The sequence below is a fragment of the Dryobates pubescens genome, chromosome 8, assembly GCF_014839835.1.
Source record: "Dryobates pubescens isolate bDryPub1 chromosome 8, bDryPub1.pri, whole genome shotgun sequence".
Lineage (NCBI taxonomy): Eukaryota > Metazoa > Chordata > Aves > Piciformes > Picidae > Dryobates > Dryobates pubescens.
This window is the reverse complement of record NC_071619.1, coordinates 39886062-39904051: the sequence shown is the minus strand read 5'-3', so window position 1 is coordinate 39904051 and position 17990 is coordinate 39886062. Positions and strand designations below refer to the sequence as shown.

The window sequence follows — 17990 nt, the reverse complement described above, 5'->3', positions numbered from 1 at the left end:
ATCATACTGATGTGTTTACGTACACTTGGAAAGCTAACAACAATAAGAACTAAAAAACCTCACGGAGCCTGAAGTTGCTCAGTACAGAACTGCTCCGAGTCCTCGTCAAGGGGAATTTCTGACACCTCAATTTACACAGACTTCCTGAGACCTCATTCTTGGATGGTAAAAAGCTGTAAATTGTTGTGGTAGCAACATCATGTTGCACATGCACAGGAGTACATGGCAGACAGAGCTATCAGAGAATGTCTGTTCTGAAAAATCACTGAAACTACAGAACAAGAATTGACAGCATAAAGATCAAGTAGGATTGACTGCATAATGTAAATAGGGGTACTGGTTGATAGTAGGCTGAACATGAGCCTGCAGTGTGCCCAGGTGGCCAAGAAGGCCAATGGCATCCTGGCCTGTAACAGGACCAGTGTGGCCAGCAGGAGCAGGGAAGTCATTCTGCCCTGTACTCAGCACTGGTTAGGCCACACCTTGAGTCCTGTGTCCAGTTCTGGGCTCCTCAGTTTAGGAAAGATGTTGAGTTGCTGGAAGGTGTCCAGAGAAGGGCAACAAAGCTGGGGAGGGGTTTGGAGCACAGCCCTGTGAGGAGAGGCTGAGGGAGCTGGGGTTGCATAGCCTGGAGAAGAGGAGGCTCAGGGGAGACCTTCTTGCTGTCTACAACTCCCTGAAGGGAGGCTGTAGCCAGGTGGGGGTTGGTCTCTTCTCCCAGGCAACCAGCACCAGAACAAGAGGACACAGTCTCAAGCTGCGCCAGGGGAGGTTTAGGCTGGATGTTAGGAAGAAGTTCTTCATAGAAAGAGAGGTTGGCCATTGGAATGTGCTGCCCAGGGAGGTAGTGGAGTCACCATCACTGGAGGTGTTGAGGAAGAGACTGGATGGGGTGCTTGGTGCCATGGTTTAGTTGATTAGATGGTGTTGGGTGTAGGAGGGACAGAATACAAAGAGAGATACACCAGAAATGGACACAAGAGCTCCCCAAGAAAAGGCAAAGCAAAAACACAGGGAAAAGGGGAAAAAAATTAACCAAATAGATAGGACAGGCTCAAAAGTAATTTGAATCAAATGAGGAAGATTCAAAGCTAGTGTAGAACTTGCCTGAGGAAGTGGAAATTCAGAACAAGAAGAGAAGACAAATGTGTTCTGAATAGCTCAGTGGGGATGATGTGAGAAGCTGAGCCCTCAGAAGAAAAGGCAGTAGCTCTAGAAGTCAACACATAAGAAGGAAGCAAAAAAGTAAATAAATCAAAGGCTAATCAAATTTCCAATCTCAGTAACAGGACCCAGGACCTGTATGCTCAGCTGCATACAGGCAGCTTGAATGGGATACAAGATGCCTTGTGACAGGTGCAGAAAATCCGCCTCTGAACACGTTATGTGCAGTTCTGAGGCACACAAATGACATGGGAAAGTGGCAGGAAAACAAGGGGAGATAAAATGAAATTCAAGGTGTTGTCTTCCCTCCTACCGAACTGATATTGCCACCTTCCATTTGCTCTTCCCAAATTCAGTTTCCTATCAGCACACAGGATGTGAAAGGGATTCAGGCAGTTTGCTGCTACTGCCATGCATCTTCAGGAACAGTAGGAGAGTGATATCCAAAAATATTTATCAAACCAAGAATAAACTGTGGGAGGGCAAAGAGCAGACAAGTAATTAGCTGCTATGATTACCAATAACAACAAAAGACTCCAGTGATTACAGCTGCAATTAAGAACATTCCAACAGCACCATCTTAGTATCAGAGTATCAGTCAGGGATGGAAGGGACTACAAGGATCATCTAGTTCCAACCCCCCTGCCATGGGCAGGGACACCCCACACTAGATCAGGCTGGCCACAGCCTCATCCAGCCTGCTCTTAAACACCTCCAGGGACAGGGGCTCAACCACCTCCCTGGACAACCCATTCCAGGGCTTCACCACTCTCATGGGGAAGAACTTCCTGATTCACATTACCCATTTATCTTCCATCCTTTCCTTTCCACTGTTTATTCATGTCTTATCTAAGTGAATGTTACAGTGAGGACACTTCATGCACTGATGCATCTAGGAGAGACCAACTGTAATTACAATTTCCTGGTAACAGCAAGGTTTTTCTTCACAGCAACAGAAGAGCAACACAAGACTGCACAAAAATTACATTGCAAAGGTAGGAAAAAGACAGAGGAAAAACTACTTCATCTTCTTTCTAACATCAAACTCACCTGCATCACTGCTGAATATCCTGGATGCAGTTTGGCATTTAGAATACCTAAGGAAATCCAGAGCTGAATAATGTGAGGCACTGTGGGACCTCATTTCTGTCAGTCCTTCAACTTCAGCCACTCTCTCCCTTTTGCAGCTTCTAGTCACACACTTTCCTTCAAACTGACCTTGAATTTGACAGTGGAACCCTAACACTACACTAGCTTCACAAATGTGATTAAAAGGTATGAGGTACACCCGAGAGCCATTCCCCACAGAGAGCCAATTAATCACCGCTACAGAACGCATACCCACGAAGGCAGTTTCCACTTCTGTGACATTCAATAAAGGATTCAACTCAAACCCATCTGTACAAAGAAGACAGCTCCCTCTACTGGGTGAGACAATGCAGCTCCTCCTCTCCCTCCCCTCGCACTCCACAGAACAGACATCTGCATACATTGTGGCCAGCAGGAGCAGGGAAGTCATTGTGCCCCTGGACTCTGCATTGGTTAGGCCACACCTTGAGTCCTGTGTCCAGTTCTGGGGTTCAGTTTAGGAAGGACATCGAGACTCTTGAATGTGACCAGGGAAGGGCAACAAGGCTGGGGAGAGGTCTGGAGCACAGCCCTGTGAGGAGAGGCTGAGGGAGCTGGGGTTGCTTAGCCTGGAGAAGAGGAGGCTCAGGGGAGACCTCATTGCCCTCTACAGCTCCCTGAAGGGAGGTTGTAGCCAGGTGGGGGTTGGTCTCTTCTCCCAGGCAACCAGCACCAGAACAAGAGGACATAGTCTCAAGCTGCACCAGGAGAAGTTTAGGCTCAAGGTGAGGAGAAAGTTCTTCACTGAGAGAGTTGTTAGCCATTGGAATGTGCTGCCCAAGGAGGTGGTGGAGTCACCATCCCTGGAGGTGTTCAAGAGGGGACTGGATGTGGCACTTGGTGCCATGGTTTAGTCATGAGGTCTGTGGTGACAGGTTGGACTCGATCTTTGAGGTCTCTTCCAACCTTGGTGATTCTGTGATATTTAATTCTCCAACAAGTAATTTAAATATAAGCATTTTAAAGATCCAGTCCCCAGGATGGCATGCAGCTGTTCAGACTTCTCTGCAGGTGTAGGATTTGGCCCACAGAAACAAGTTTATGTATTTTCTACATTTAAAAGCACAAAGACCAAACTTCGTTCCATTAGTCTAAGAGCCTAATGAAGCTACATTTTACCTCTAGGTGAAACACTTGAAAACCCAGCACCCCTTAGGTCAGTCTCTACTGTCAGCCCATGTCTGGGAACAGACAGAATTCAGCAGTGTTATTCAGTATTTGCATTTCAAACCTGGATTTCTTACTGCTAATCAGTTAAATGCTTGCTTTATATATATCCCTACTGTATGAGACAGAGCTTATCTTTTTGAAGGGAATGACTGCAGCTTTCCACCTGCACAAGGCTTCATCACATCAGCTGTATGCAATTGTTCACATATAGAACAAAGAGTGATGGAATGGAATTAACCAGGTTGGAAGAGAACTTTGAGATCATCGAGTCCAACCTCTCACCCAACACTATCTAATCAACTGAACCATGGCACCAAGCACCCCATCCAGTCTCTTCCTAAACACCTCCAGTGATGGCGACACCACCACCACCCTGGGCAGCACATTCCCATGGCCAATCTCTTTTTCTATGAAGAACTTCTTCCTAACATCCAGCCTAAACCTCCCCTGGTGCAGCTTGAGACTGTGTCCTCTTGTTCTGGTGCTGGTTGCCTGGGAGAACAGACCAACCCCCACCTGGCTACAACCTCCCGTCAGGGAGTTGTAGAGAGCAATAAGGTCTCCCCTGAGCCTCCACTTCTCCAGGCTAAGCAACCCCAGCTCCCTCAGCCTCTCCTCACAGGGCTGTGCCCCAGACCCCTCCCCAGCTTTGTTGCCCTTCTCTGGACACCTTCCAGTAACTCAACCTCCTTCCTAAACTGAGGGGCCCAGAACTGGGCACAGGACTCAAGCTGTGGCCTAAGCAGTGCTGAGTACAGGGCACAATGACCTCCCTTCTCCTGCTGGCCACACTATTCCTGATGCAGGCCAGGATGCCATTGGCCTTCATGGCTAGGGGTAAAGCTTACAACCTGGGCATGTCATGCTTAGAACTGGCAGGCACTCAATGCAACCCAGTGACTCCTCCAAATCAACTTGTGTTTCTCTCCATTTCTCAAAAGATCTCTTTGTGACAGGCGCCAGGCAACAAACCTCTGGTTTGCTCACCACCTTGGCTTTCATCATCTCACTGTTCTCATCCTTGAGCTTCCTACAAGTACCAGACCATTTTTATTCAACCTCTGACATCACAGTAAGGTTATGAAGCCTTTTAGGGATTGAAAGGGTGGAAAAACGAACGAAGAAACCACATATGCTGCTTTTACAAGCAGAGATCACACTCTCAAATCAACATTTATACCATTTTAAACCTACATTTAAAATTACCTTAGTGGCAAGTTGCTACTTGGTTTGAAAAACACCAACAGCAACCGAAGCACTTTGTACCTGTGCACCCTGAAAACAGATTTGTGTCCAGAGAAGGGCTACAAAGCTGGGGAGGGGTTTGGAGCACAAGCCCTACGAGGAGAGGCTGAGGGAGCTGGGGCTGCTTAGCTTGGAGAAGAGGAGGCTCAGGGCAAACCTTATTGCTCTCTATAACCCCAGCTCCCTCAGCCTCTCCTCACAGGGCTTGTGCTACAAGTCTGCATCTCTAGATCTAAATGTCATTTTCTTGGTGTGATAGCCCAATCCTCTCAAAACAATACGTGTGGGAGGGCAGTCCTGATAGCCCTTAATGACTCAAGGTGTGACATACCAGCTCTTGAATAGACAGTGTGATGGCCTTAATAGCTCTGGAGGAGAGCTGCCTGCTTTCTAAATGGCTTAACAATGAGAAAAGTTAATTTCTTTAGAGGCTGGAATTCCCTGTTTAAACCACTGCAAGGGCACCATGGAAAGGCAAATGTCATCCTGGCCCACATCAGGAACAGTGTGGCCAGCAGGAGCAGGGAAGTCCTTGTGCCCTGTACTCAGCACTGGTTAAGCCACACCTTGAGTCCTGTGTCCAGTTCTGGGCCCCTCCGTTTAGGAAAGATGTTGAGTTGCTGGAAGGTGTCCAGAGAAGGGCAACAAAGCTGGGGAGGGGTCTGGAGCACAGCCCTGTGAGGAGAGGCTGAAGGAGCTGGGGTTGCTTAGCCTGGAGAAGAGGAGGCTCAGGGGAGACCTTTTTGCTGTCTACAACTCCCTGAAGGGAGGCTGTAGCCAGGTGGGGGTTGGTCTGTTCTCCCAGGCAACCAGCACCAGAACAAGAGGACACAGTCTCAAGCTGTGCCAGGGGCGTTTTAGGCTGGATGTTAGGAAGTTCTTTATAGAAAGAGAGATTGGCCATTGGGATGTGCTGCCCAGGGAGCTGGTGGAGTCATCATCGCTGAAGGTGTTTAAGAAGAGCCTGGATGAGGCACTTGGTGCCATGGTTCCGTTAATTAGATGGTGTTAGGTGATAAGTTGGACTTGGTGATCTCAAAGTTCTTCTCCAACCTGGTTAATTCTATTCTATTCATACCACTCTTTGTGATTTTGGGGAGACCATGACCAGCCCCTGACAAAAGGGTACAAAAAGACAGCAAATTCCAGCGTGCATGTGTTGCACCTACCACATAAGACCCTGCTGGAGTGTACACCCACCACCAAGAACTTGGACTATACCTGTGAGACCCTGTGGGAACCAAGGGTGGTGATCTCTCCTCTCTCTTTTTTCCTCTCCTTTTTCTTCCCATTTTCCCTCTGCTCCAGTCCAACCAAGCACCCTTGAGGTGCAAGTGATAGTTTTCATCTGCTCTAATAAACCTAACTCCTCAGCCATTTGGTGTCAGTTCACCTTAATTTACTCCAAGGAAAATGTCTGAATCTTAACCCAATCCACTACCACCCAGGGCTGGGTCAGGACACTGGGCCATGACACATGGTTGTTCAAGTAAAAGAAGTTTCACAGCTCTTCTTTGGAGGCAGCAGAGAATTGCCTCAACATTTGCTTGGTCTTCCCCCCAGCCCCCCTCCTCCAAAGCAGATCAGACATCTGATGTAATCCTAGATTAAAAGATTCAAGATACCTGAACACAAAGCACCACACTCCAATGTTCCTAAGAGCATCTGACTTTTGTTCAGGGGAGATCACTGCTGCTATAAAGGAAACTGTATGGCAGCCTTCCAGTACCTGAAGGGGGCCTACAGGAAAGCTGGGGAGGGATTACTTACAAGGGCTTATAGCACTAGGACAAGGGGCAATGGTTTTAAGCTAGAGCAGCATAGATTTAGACTGGACATTAGGAACAGTTTCTTTACTATGAGGGCGGTAGAACACTGGAACAGGTTCCCCAGGGAGGTGGTTGAGGCCCCATCCCTAGATATATTCAAGGCCAGGCTTGATGGAGCTCTGATCAACCTGAACTAGTTGGTGATGTCCCTGCTTACTCAAGGGGGTTGGGCTAGATGACCTTTAGATGTCCCTTCCAACCCAGTGCATTCTACCATTTCTCAAGAAAAATCAGGATCAGGACAAAGAATTCAAAGGCAAAAAGAAAAAGTAAAGAAATGCAGAAGATGGAAGCCTAGCACCCAACCCCTGCCACCTGCCTTCCCCCCAGTCCTTACATAGAACACATACATACATAGAATAGACCAGGTTGGAAGAGACCTTCAAGATCATCGCGTCCAACCCATCAACCAATCCAACACCGCCCAAGCAACTAACCCATGGCACCAAGCACCCCATCAAGTCTCCTCCTGAACACCTCCAATGATGGTGACTCCACCACCTCCCTGGGCAGCACATTCCAATGGCCAATCACTCTCTCTCTGTAGAACTTTTTCCTAACATCCAACCTGAACCTCCCCTGGCACAGCCTGAGACTGTGTCCTCTTGTTCTGGTACTGGCTGCCTGGGAGAAGCGACCAACATCCGTCTGTCTACAACCTCCCTTCAGGTAGTTGTAGAGAGCAATAAGGTCACCCCTGAGCCTCCTCTTCTCCAGGCTAAGCAACCCCAGCTCCCTCAGCCTCTCCTCGCAGGGCTTGTGTTCCAAACCCCTCACCAACTTTGTTGCTCTTCTCTGGACTCGTTCCAGCAAGTCAACCTCCTTCCTAAACTGAGGGGCCCAGAACTGGACACAGGACTCGAGGTGTGGCCTAACCAGTCCTAGGTCAGACTAGCAAAATAGGATCAGGTGCAGATGTTCTTCCTTTCCTTCCCTTGGCCAGAAGTACAGAAGACAAAGTATTTGGACTGCCCCTGTAGACAATGACTCCCAGAAAGATTCTTACTTCATATCCATGAGGGAGAGACACCTCCACTGAGACTGAGACACACACTGAAAAAGAATCCTGTTTACTCCCAACCACAGAAAGGCTGCAATTAACTCCTGTTAACTTCCTAGGGACTGCTTTACACTTTGAAAGCAAGGTTGTGCCATACAACCATAGGACCAATAAGGTTGGAAAAGACCTCAAAGGTCATCAAGTTCAACCTGTGACCTGGCTGGAAGAAAATGAAACAGTGACAACTCAGCCACAGAGCCACCAAGGTTGGAAGAGACCTCAAAGATCATCAAGTCCAACCTACCACCCAGCACCTCAGGACTAAACCATGGCACCAAGTGCCACATCCAGTCCCTTCCAGGGACTGGTGACTCCACGACCTCCCTGGGCAGCACATTCCAGTGCCTAACAACTCTCTCAGTGAAGAACTTTCTCCTCACCTCCAGCCTAAACTTGCCCTGGTGCAGCTTTAGACTGTGTCCTCTTGTCCTTGAAAGACTATCACTAAACTACAATTTTTTGCATATCAAAGTCAACTACATATATATTTACATGCACACACACACACACGTATATGTCCTCTCTGCAGCCTACCAATAAGTCTTACAATTCAACAACAAGATCAGATCACACTGCAAAGCTGCCAGAATCATAGAATCAATAAGGTTGGAAAAGACCTCAGAGATCAGCAAGTCCAACCTGTCACTCAACACCTCAGGACTAACTAAACCATGGCACCAAGTGCCACATCCAATCCCCTCTTGAACACCTCCAGGGATGGCGACTCCACCACCTCCCTAGGCAGCACATTCCAATGGCCAATCTCTCTCTCTGTGTAGAAAACTTCCTCCTAACATCCAGTCTGAACCTCCCCTGGCACAGCTTTAGACTGTGTCCTCTTGTTCTGGTGCTGGTTGCCTGGGAGAAGAGACCAACCCTCTCCTGGCTACAACCTCCTTTCAGGGAGTTGTAGAGAGCAATAAGGTCTCCTCCCCTGAGCCTCCTCTTCTCCAGGCTAAGCAACCCCAGCTCCCTCAGCCTCTCCTCACAGGGCTGCGCTCCAGACCTCGCCCCAGCGTCACTGCCCTTCTCTAGAGATGTTCAAGTGTCTCAATGTCCTTCCTAAGCTGAGAGGCCCAGAACTGGACACAGGACTCAAGGTGTGGCCTAACCAGTGCTGAGCACAGGGCACAATGACTTCCCTGCTCCTGCTGGCCACACTATTTTTGATGCAGGCCAGGATGCTGTTGGCCTTCTTGGCCCCCTGCTGGCTCATGTTCAGCCTACCATCAACCAGCACCCCCAGGTCCCTCTCTGCCTGGCTGCTCTCCAGCCACTTTGACCCCAGCCTGTAGCACTGCATGGGGCTGTTGTGGCCAAAGTGCTGCACCCAACATTTTGACTTGTTCAATCTCATGCCCTTGGACTCTGCCCATCTGTCCAGCCTGTCAAGGTCCCTCTGCAGAGCCCTCTCTACCCTCTAACAGATCAACTCCTGCTCCCAACTTGGTGTTGTCTGCAAATTTACTGCTTATGGACTCAACGCCCTCATCCTGACCATCAATAAAGATATTGAACAGGATGGGGCCCAGCACTGATCCTTGGGGCACACCACTAGTGCCTGGCTGCCAGCTGGCTGTGGCACCATTCACCACCACTCTCTGGGCTCAGCCTCCAGCCAGTTCCTAACCCAGCTCAGAGTGCTGCTGTCCAAGACAGGGGCTAACAGCTTGGCCAGGAGCTTGCTGTGGGGGACGGTGTCAAAGGCCTTGCTGAAGTCCAGGTAGACTACATCCACAGCCTGCCCCACATCCACCAGGCTGTCACCTGGTCATAGGAGGAGATCAGGTTGGTCAGGCAGGACCTGCCCTTCCAATCAGGCTAAAATTCCATTTCCTGTAAGTCCAGAACTGACACCATGAAGGCGAGAGCAGGAGCACTCTGTTCCCCTGAAGGGAGGCTGTAGCCAGGAGGGAGTTGGTCTCTTCTCCCAGGCAACCAGCCCCAGAACAAGAGGACACAGTCTCAAGCTGTGCCAGGGGAGGTTTAGGCTGGAGGTTAGGAAGAAGTTCTACACAGAGAGAGTGCTTGCCTATTGGAATGTGCTGCCCAGGGAGGTGGTGGAGTCACCATCCCTGGAGGTGTTCAAGAGGGGATTGGACGTGGCACTTGGTGCCATGGTCTAGTCATGAGGTCTGCGGTGACAGGTTGGACTCGATGATCTTTGAGGTCTCTTCCCACCTTGGTGACACTGTGTGTGCCACCGTGTGTGACGCCCTTACCAGTCCTGGGGTCAAAGAGCTGGTTGGCCTCCAAGTCGGTGAAGGTGCTGAAGCAAATGGGGCACTTGAAGGAGGCGCGATTGGTGGAGTCCCTCTCGTCTGTCTCGATTCTCCGCCTCATGTGGTCCAGCTTGTATTTCACCACGTTCACCAGCAGCCGGTAGTTGATGAAGTAGTAGTTGTGGCGCGTGGTCTTGCCGTCGGGCGCCGTCTCCACCCTCATCCTGCACTTGATGAACTTGTCTCCCTTCAGGGTGTTGAGGACGGCCCGCAGCTGCTTCCGGTCAAACTTCAGCAGCTCCAGCATGTCCTCCTCCTTCACACAGGGGTTCCTGATGAGAATGTCCAGCGCCAGGGCGTGTTCAATGCCGTAAAAGCCACGCACCACATATTTAGCGAGGCGTTTGAGAGCGGCCGGCACCTCAGTGAGGACGTCTGGGTCAGTCATAGCGGGTTCAGAGCTCAAGCTTCATGTATACTGCAACGGAAAAAGCAGCAGATGGATTCTTAGCAGGTCTTCTGACTGCAGAACTTTACATTCACCTTACTCATAGCTAAAAGAAAGGGAGGTTTTCCATTTCTCTTTCCCAAGCCCTCAACTGCTACTGTGTCCAGTTCTGGGCCCCTCAGTTTAGGAAGGACATTGAGACACTTGAACGTGCCCAGAGAAGGGCAACGAGGCTGGGGAGAGGACTCGAGCACAGCCCTGTGAGGAGAGGCTGAGGGAGCTGGGGTTGCTTAGCCTGGAGAAGAGGAGGCTCAGGGGAGATTTTCTTGCTGTCTACAACTACCTCAAGGGAAGTTGTAGCCAGGTGGGGGTTGGTCTCTTCTCCCAGGCAACCAGCACCAGAGCAAGAGGACACAGTCTCAAGCTGTGCCAGGGGAAGTTTAGGCTTGAGGTGAGGAGAAAATTCTTCCCAGAAAGAGTAATTGGCCACTGACTCACTCCCACCAGTTAAGGCTACTCCAAAATCTGTGATCATGCATCATAGTGGCCTGATGGATTTGGTTTCTTTGGGGGTTTTGTTTGTTTTAATGGGAAACATTGCCCTCTCACAGGACTCCTGAGTAGCACTACTCACTGAAGCTTTGCTTCCTTTTAACCCCTACCCTCTCTCACAACTCAAGTAATACTACTCACTGAAGCTTTGCTTCCTTTTAACCCTTACCCTCTCCTGCAACCAAGGAGGTATGTTCCTCTCTAGGGTTACAGCCAGTACAACTGCAAAGCAACTAGGTTGTGGATTTTCAGAGCTTAACAGTGAGTAAATCAGTATTGCCCTGTCTTTCCACCCTTTAGGGTAAGAAAAACCCCAACACTTTCATTCCCTTAAGGTGATTCCCTGCCCAAGCTTCTTTTTTTCCCCTCTCAGGGCCAAGTGGTATTCACAGTGGTCAAAGTGAATTAGCTGTGACTCTCACACAAAGGACAGTTTAGACCACAGAGCTTTGTATGACAAGTAAAAGGGTTAGCAGTAAGGGATATCCCATCCTGAGTTTGCCATCCAGTATGTGTGAATCTGTAAGTCAGATCCAGTCTGCCTGTTGTCACAGGGCATTGTCTCTGAGAATCAGTTTCATTCTGTTGGCAGTTTGTAAAGGCTTTCAGTCACTTAAAGATAAATCTTGCTTTTGACTGAACCTGTCAGCAACATACTGACACCATAAATCAATGTCAAGGTAGAAGCTAGCTAGGAGCCTTTCTTTATTCAAATTGATTAACTCTTATTCAGAGCTTAAGCACAGTATATCATTAATGTAAAGACCAACTGTAAAATCCAACCTGGCACTCCAGAAGAGATTTTAAACAGCCAAACTTCTCAAGTCAAAGGGTTTTTTCAGCGCTGCTCTCAAAACCAGTCAACCAACCCAACCCTTCTCTCATCATCAATTCACTGTCTCCTAAAAATTCCTTACCAAACACTTGGGGATGAGACTTGCAGGGGGCACAGTGACCTTCAAAACATCAGCTGTAACCAAAAAAAAAACCAGAGAGAAAGAGAAAAGTGCTTTTCAATAAGCACATCTCGCTCCAGACATCTCATCTGAGAGCTGATGGAAAGCATTTTCTCTGCAAGAATCTCATTGAGAAGACAGCTGCAGATAGCCACAGCAGCTTTCAAAGCAGACTTCACAGTAACACACGGTATCACAGGGTCATTAAGGTTGGAAGAGACCTCAAAGATCATCGAGTCCAACCTGTCACCACAGACCTCATGACTAGACCATGGCACCAAGTGCCACATCCAGTCCCCTCTTGAACACCTCCAGGGATGGTGACTCCACCACCTCCCTGGGCAGCACATTCCAATGACAAATGACTCTCTCAGTGAAGAACTTTCCCCTCACCTCCAGTCTAAACCTCCCCTGGCACAGCTTCAGACTGTGTCCTCTTGTTCTGGTGCTGGTTACCTGGGAGAAGAGACCAACCCCCACCTGGCTACAACCTCCCTTCAGGGAGTTCTAGACAGCAAGAAGGTCTCCCCTGAGCCTCCTCTTCTCCAGGCTAAGCAACCCCAGCTCCCTCAGCCTCTCCTCACAGGGCTGTGCTCCAGACCCCTCCCCAGCTTTGTTGCCCTTCTCTGGACACCTTCCAGCAACTCAACATCTTTCCTAAACTGAGGGGCCCAGAACTGGACACAGGACTCAAGGTGTGGCCTAACCAATGCAGAGTCCAGGGGCACAATGACCTCCCTCCTCCTGCTGGCCACACTGTTCCTGATGCAGGCCAGGATGCCGTTGGCCTTCTTGGCCACCTGGGCACACTGCTGGCTCATGTTCAGCTGGCTGTCAATCAGCATCCCCAGGTCCCTCTCTGCCTGACTGCTCTCCAGCCACTCTGACCCCAGCCTGTAGCTCTGCATGGGGTTGCTGTGGCCAAAGTGCAGCACCTGGCACTTGGACTTGTTGAATGCCATCCTGTTGGACTCTGCCCATCTGTCCAGTTGGTCAAGGTCCCTCTGCAGAGCCCTTCTGCCCTCTAACTGACCAACATCTGCTCCTAACTTGGTGTCATCTGCAAACTTGCTGATGACTGACTCAATCCCCTTCATCAATGAAGATGTTAAAGAGGATGGGGCCCAGCACTGATCCCTGGGGGACACCACTGGTGCCTGGCTGCCAGCTGGCTGTGGCACCGTTCACCACCACTCTCTGGGCTCAGCCTCCAGCCAGTTCCTAACCCATCTCAGAGAGCTGCTGTCCAAGCCACGAGCTGACATCTTAGCTAGCAGTTTGCTGTGGGGGACGGTGTCAAAGGCCTTGTTGATGTCCAGGCAGACTACATCCACAGGCCTCCCCACGTCCAGCAGACGGGTCACCTGATCATAGGAGATCAGGTTGGACTTAAGGCACCATTTCCTGAAAAATGCACTCAAACAGCTTAAAATGAGACCTACAAAGGACCAATAAATAAGACCACCTCCAAGGGAATGCATTGTGCCTTTGGCATTCAGCAACAGTTAGAGATTCAGGAATGCTTCTTCATCTCAATTACTAAAACATTATTTTTCCCCCTCATCTAAAGTTCTTACACATTTATTTCTTCTTCTCATGCACAAGAGAAGGCTTCAAGGAGAATTTATTCTGATCTTTCAGTACATAGAGGAAGCATATTAGAAAGACAGAATAGAATAGGAATAGACCAGACCAGGTTGGAAAAGACCTTTGAGATCATCAAGTCCAACCTATCACCCAACACCATCTAATCAACTAAACCATGGCACCAAGTGCCTCAGCCAGTCTCTTCCTAAACACCTCCAGTGATGGTGACTCCACCACCTCCCTAGGCAGGCCAACACAACAAAGGATGATGGCTTTAAAACAATAGAGAGGGCACTTCACACTAGATAGAAGAGCCAATGTTTTTACACTGACAGTGATGAGACCCTGGCTCAGGTTGCCTATAATGGATGCAGGTGCCCCATCCCTGGAAACATTCCAGGTCAGCTGGAACAAGGCTCTCAGCTCTAGATGACTATGTCTCTGCTTACTGCAAGGAAACTGGACTAGATGGCAATGAAAGATCCCTTCCAACCCAAACCATGCTGTGATTCCTCAGGTCAGCAACCCCATGCAGTGCTACAGGCTGTGGACAGAGTGGCTGGAGAGTGGCCAGGCAAAAAGGGACCTGGGGGTACTGGTTGATGGCAGGCTGAACAGGAGCCTGCAGTGTGCCCAGGTGGCCAAGAAGGCCAGGGGTATCCTGGCCTGTATCAGGAATAGTGTGGCCAGCAGGAGCAGGGAAGTCATTGTGCCCCTGGACTCAGCACTGCTTAGGCCACAGCTTGAGTCCTGTGTCCAGTTCTGGGCCCCTCAGTTTAGGAAAGATGTTGAGTTGCTGGAAGGTGTCCAGAGAAGGGCAACAAAGCTGGGGAGGGGTTTGGAGCACAGCCCTGTGAGGAGAGGCTGAGGGAGCTGGGGTTGCTTAGCCTGGAGGAGACTCAAGGGAGACCTCCTTGCTCTCTACCACTCGCTGACGGGAGGTTGTAGCCAGGTGGGGGTTGGTCTCTTCTCCCAGGCACCCAGCACCAGAACAAGAGGACACAGTCTCAGGCTGCACCAGGGGAGGTTTAGGCTGGATGTTAGGAAGAAATTCTTCCCAGAAAGAGAGTTTGGCCATTGGAATGTGCTGCCCACGGAGGTGGTGGAGTCACCATCACTGGAGGTGTGTAGGAAGAGCCTGGATGAGGCACTTGGTGCCATGGTTTAGTTGATTAGATGGTGTTGGGTGATAGATTGGACTTGATGGACTTCCAACCTGGTTAATTCTATTCTGTTCTCTCATAGAATTGCTCTGGTCAGAAAAGACCTTTAAGATCATCAAGTCCAACTACTATCTAACTCTACCAAGGCTGGTACCACACCACATCCTGTAGCACCACAGAGCCAAAGGAGGTGGTAGAGTCACCCTCTCTGGAGGTGTTCAAGAAACACAGGGACATGGCGCTTCAGGACATAGTTTAATGGCCATGGTGTTCTTAGGTGGATGGTTGGACTCAATGATCTTAGAGGTCTTCATGAGGATTCAACCACATCCCTGGGGAGCCTATTCCAGGGTTTGAGAACCCTTTCTGTCAAGAGATTTTTGTCTAATGTGAAATCTAAATGTCCCCTGGCGCAACCTGAGGTCATTTCCTCTTGTCCTATCACCTGTTACAAGGGAGAAGAGACTAACACCAACCTTGCTACACATCCTTTCAGCTAGGTGCAGAGTGGTCAACAACACTGAACACAACCAAATTACCTATGAAAAGAAGAATAGACATATGTTCAGCAAACACCAATTTTTATCCTATATTGAGGCCTTATGTCAACAACTCAAAGATTTCTATGGCTGGCTTGAGAGCAGCCCTGAATAAAAAGACTTGGGGGTGCTGGTGGATGAGAAGCTCAAGGAGCCAGCAGTGAGCACTTGCAGCCCAGAAAGCCAATCAGATCCTGAGCTGCATCAAGAAAAGCATAGCCAGCAGGTCAAGGGAGGGGATTCTCCCCCTCTGCTCTGGTGAGACCCCACCTGGAGTACTGCCTCCAGTTCTGGAGCCCCTATTACAAGAGGGATCTGGAGGTGCTGGAAGGTGTCCAGAGAAGGGCTACGAGGATGAGCAGAGGGCTGGAGCACCTCTGCTGTGAGGACAGACTGAAGGAGTTGGGGCTGTTCATCTGGAGAAGAGAAGGCTCCCAGGTGACCTAATTGTGGCCTTCCAGTATCTGAAGGGGGCTACAAGAAGGCTGGGGAGGGACTTCTCAGGATCTCAGGTAGTGATAGGACTAGGGGGAATGGAATGAAGCTGGAGGTGGGGAGATTGAGGCTGGATGTTAGGAAGAAGTTCTTCCCCAGGAGGATGGCGAGACACTGGCACAGGTTGCCCAGGGAGGTGGTGGAAGCCTCATCCCTGGAGGGTTTTAAGGCCAGGCTGGATGTGGCTCTGAGCAACGCAATCTAGTGTGGGGTGTCCCTGCCCATGGCAGGGGGGTTGGAACTGGATGATCCTTGAGGTCCCTTCCAACCCTAACAATTCTATGATTCTCTGGCTGGCTGAAGGACATATTTTGCAATATCGTATTTGGTAATCACATTATCTTTTCAGTGAGGCTATGCAGAACAAAGGCATGAGAGGAGCATGCATATACCACTGCCACAACTAGGAAAAGCTAGTTTCTCTAGGAAAAGCTGATACCTGGCCACTCTGCCATGAAGAGACCCAGGCTACAGCATATGAGCTCCAAATCCTTACTAGCTTTCATCAGGTAAGTCAGACAGTGAAGCAGCTCCCAACAGTAACCCAGTGCCATGAGACTATCAGTGTGAAATTCCAAAGCAGGGGACTTCACTGTTGTATCCTTGAGCAGTGATTTCACCTTCCACTGAAGGAGTAAGTCAAACCTGAATTAATTAGTTGTGCAAAGAAAGAAGATAACATCTCCTAATAAGGTTTTAATGGACGTGCATCTGTTTCATAATGATGTCTGCACTGACCTTAATCATTTATGAACATCAGGAGACATTGGCAGGGAAGAAACAAAAGGACAACAATGGCCAAGACAAACCACTGCACAGTAACAACCTGCAGCACTGAAGATAAAGCACACTGGGTAGGATGGACATGAAAAACATCAAATTTATCACAGAATCAGTAAGGTTGGAAAAGACCTCATCGAGTCCAACCTGTCACCCAACACCTGATGACTAACTAAACCATGGCACCAAGTGCCACATCCAAGTCCCTCTTGAACACCTCCAGGGATGGTGACTCCACCACCTCCCTGGGCAGCACATTCCAATAGCAAATCACTTTCTGGGAAGAATTTCTTCCTAACATCCAACCTAATCCTCCCCTGGCACAGGTTGAGGCTGGTTGCCTGGGAGAAGAGACCAACCCCCACCTGGCTACAACCTCCCTTCAGGGAGTTGGAGAGAGCAATAAGGTCTCCCCTGAGCCTCCTCTTCTCCAGGCTAAGCAACCCCAACACCCTCAGCCTCTCCTCACAGGGCTGTGCTCCAAACCCCTCCCCAGCTTTGTTGCCCTTCTCTGGACACCTTCCAGCAACTCAACATCTTTCCTAAACTGAGGGGCCCAGAACTGGACACAGGACTCAAGAAGTAGCCTAACCAGTGCTGAGTACAGGGGCACAATGACTTCCCTGCTCCTGCAGTACATCATATAGACATTAGCATTAACAACTCTTTACAGTTGTAGCTGCAGACAAAAAATGGTGCACACCAATTACTGAAGGCCAAACTTGGTAACACAAAGAGTGAAGGTAGAAGTTCCCAGTTACAGCTTAAGTCAAATTATCCTCTCCCATAAAGAAGAGGATAATGTTCTTCCCAGGAAGGAAATTCATAAAGAAGAGGAGAATCTCCCTTCACGGCCTTCAACCACAATCCCTGCCCACTCTGCACTAATTTTGCCAGCTGTCTGAAAGGTGAATCAAGCCAATAAAAAGTGAAAAACTACCATGCCAAAGATGTAACGTATTTTAGGTGGACAGCAAGGGGGAAAAGTTCAAGAACTGAATCATTTATGCTACCAGACTACAGCCTACACAAAGTAGAGAGAAGAATGTGTGGCTAAGGATGAGGAACAGAGGGCTTTCCTCAAGTGGTGCCAAGAACATTTAATTGAGGCTCAGGGGAGACCTTCTTGCTGTCTACAACTATCTGAAGGGAGGTTGTAGCCAGGTGGGGGTTGGTCTCTTCTCCCAGGCAATCAGCACCAGAACAAGAGGACACAGTCTCAAGCTGCACCAAGGGAAGTTTAAGCTCGAGGTGAGGAGAAAGCTCTTCACAGAAAGAGTTATTGGCCATTGGAATGTGCTGCCCAGGGAGGTGGTGGAGGTCCCTGGAGGTGTTCATATAGGGACTGGACATGGGATTTGAAGCCATGAGGTGTTGGGTGACAGGTTGGACTTGATGATCTCTGCAGTCTTTTCCAACCTTATTGATTCTGTGATTCTATGACTCAACTGTAGTGTGAAATTACTAAAACATTTCAACCACCAAGCATCAGAAACTGTTACAGTTTGAACAATACAGCAACAGAAGCACAGCTATGATTTTGGAGACTCCTCAAACATGTCCCTTCTACAATGAAGTGCTAATGTTTGGCTTGATATTTTTCTAAAGGAAGTAGAACTGTTTCTCAGTATTATCAAGCCTAAGAAGTCACA

At 49.2% G+C, this 17990-nt stretch overlaps 1 protein-coding gene across 1 annotated transcript in view; it reads right to left on the bottom strand.

Moving 5' to 3' along the window:
• GTF2E1 (general transcription factor IIE subunit 1) overlaps nt 1–17990 on the bottom strand; it is an 88325-nt gene that overhangs the window by 68689 nt on the left and 1646 nt on the right. Inside the window, exon 2 of the mRNA XM_009906529.2 lies at nt 9819–10296. Coding sequence (XP_009904831.1) covers nt 9819–10266 — 448 coding nt within the window. The 5' untranslated portion in view covers nt 10267–10296. The remainder of the gene's footprint in view (nt 1–9818; nt 10297–17990) is intronic.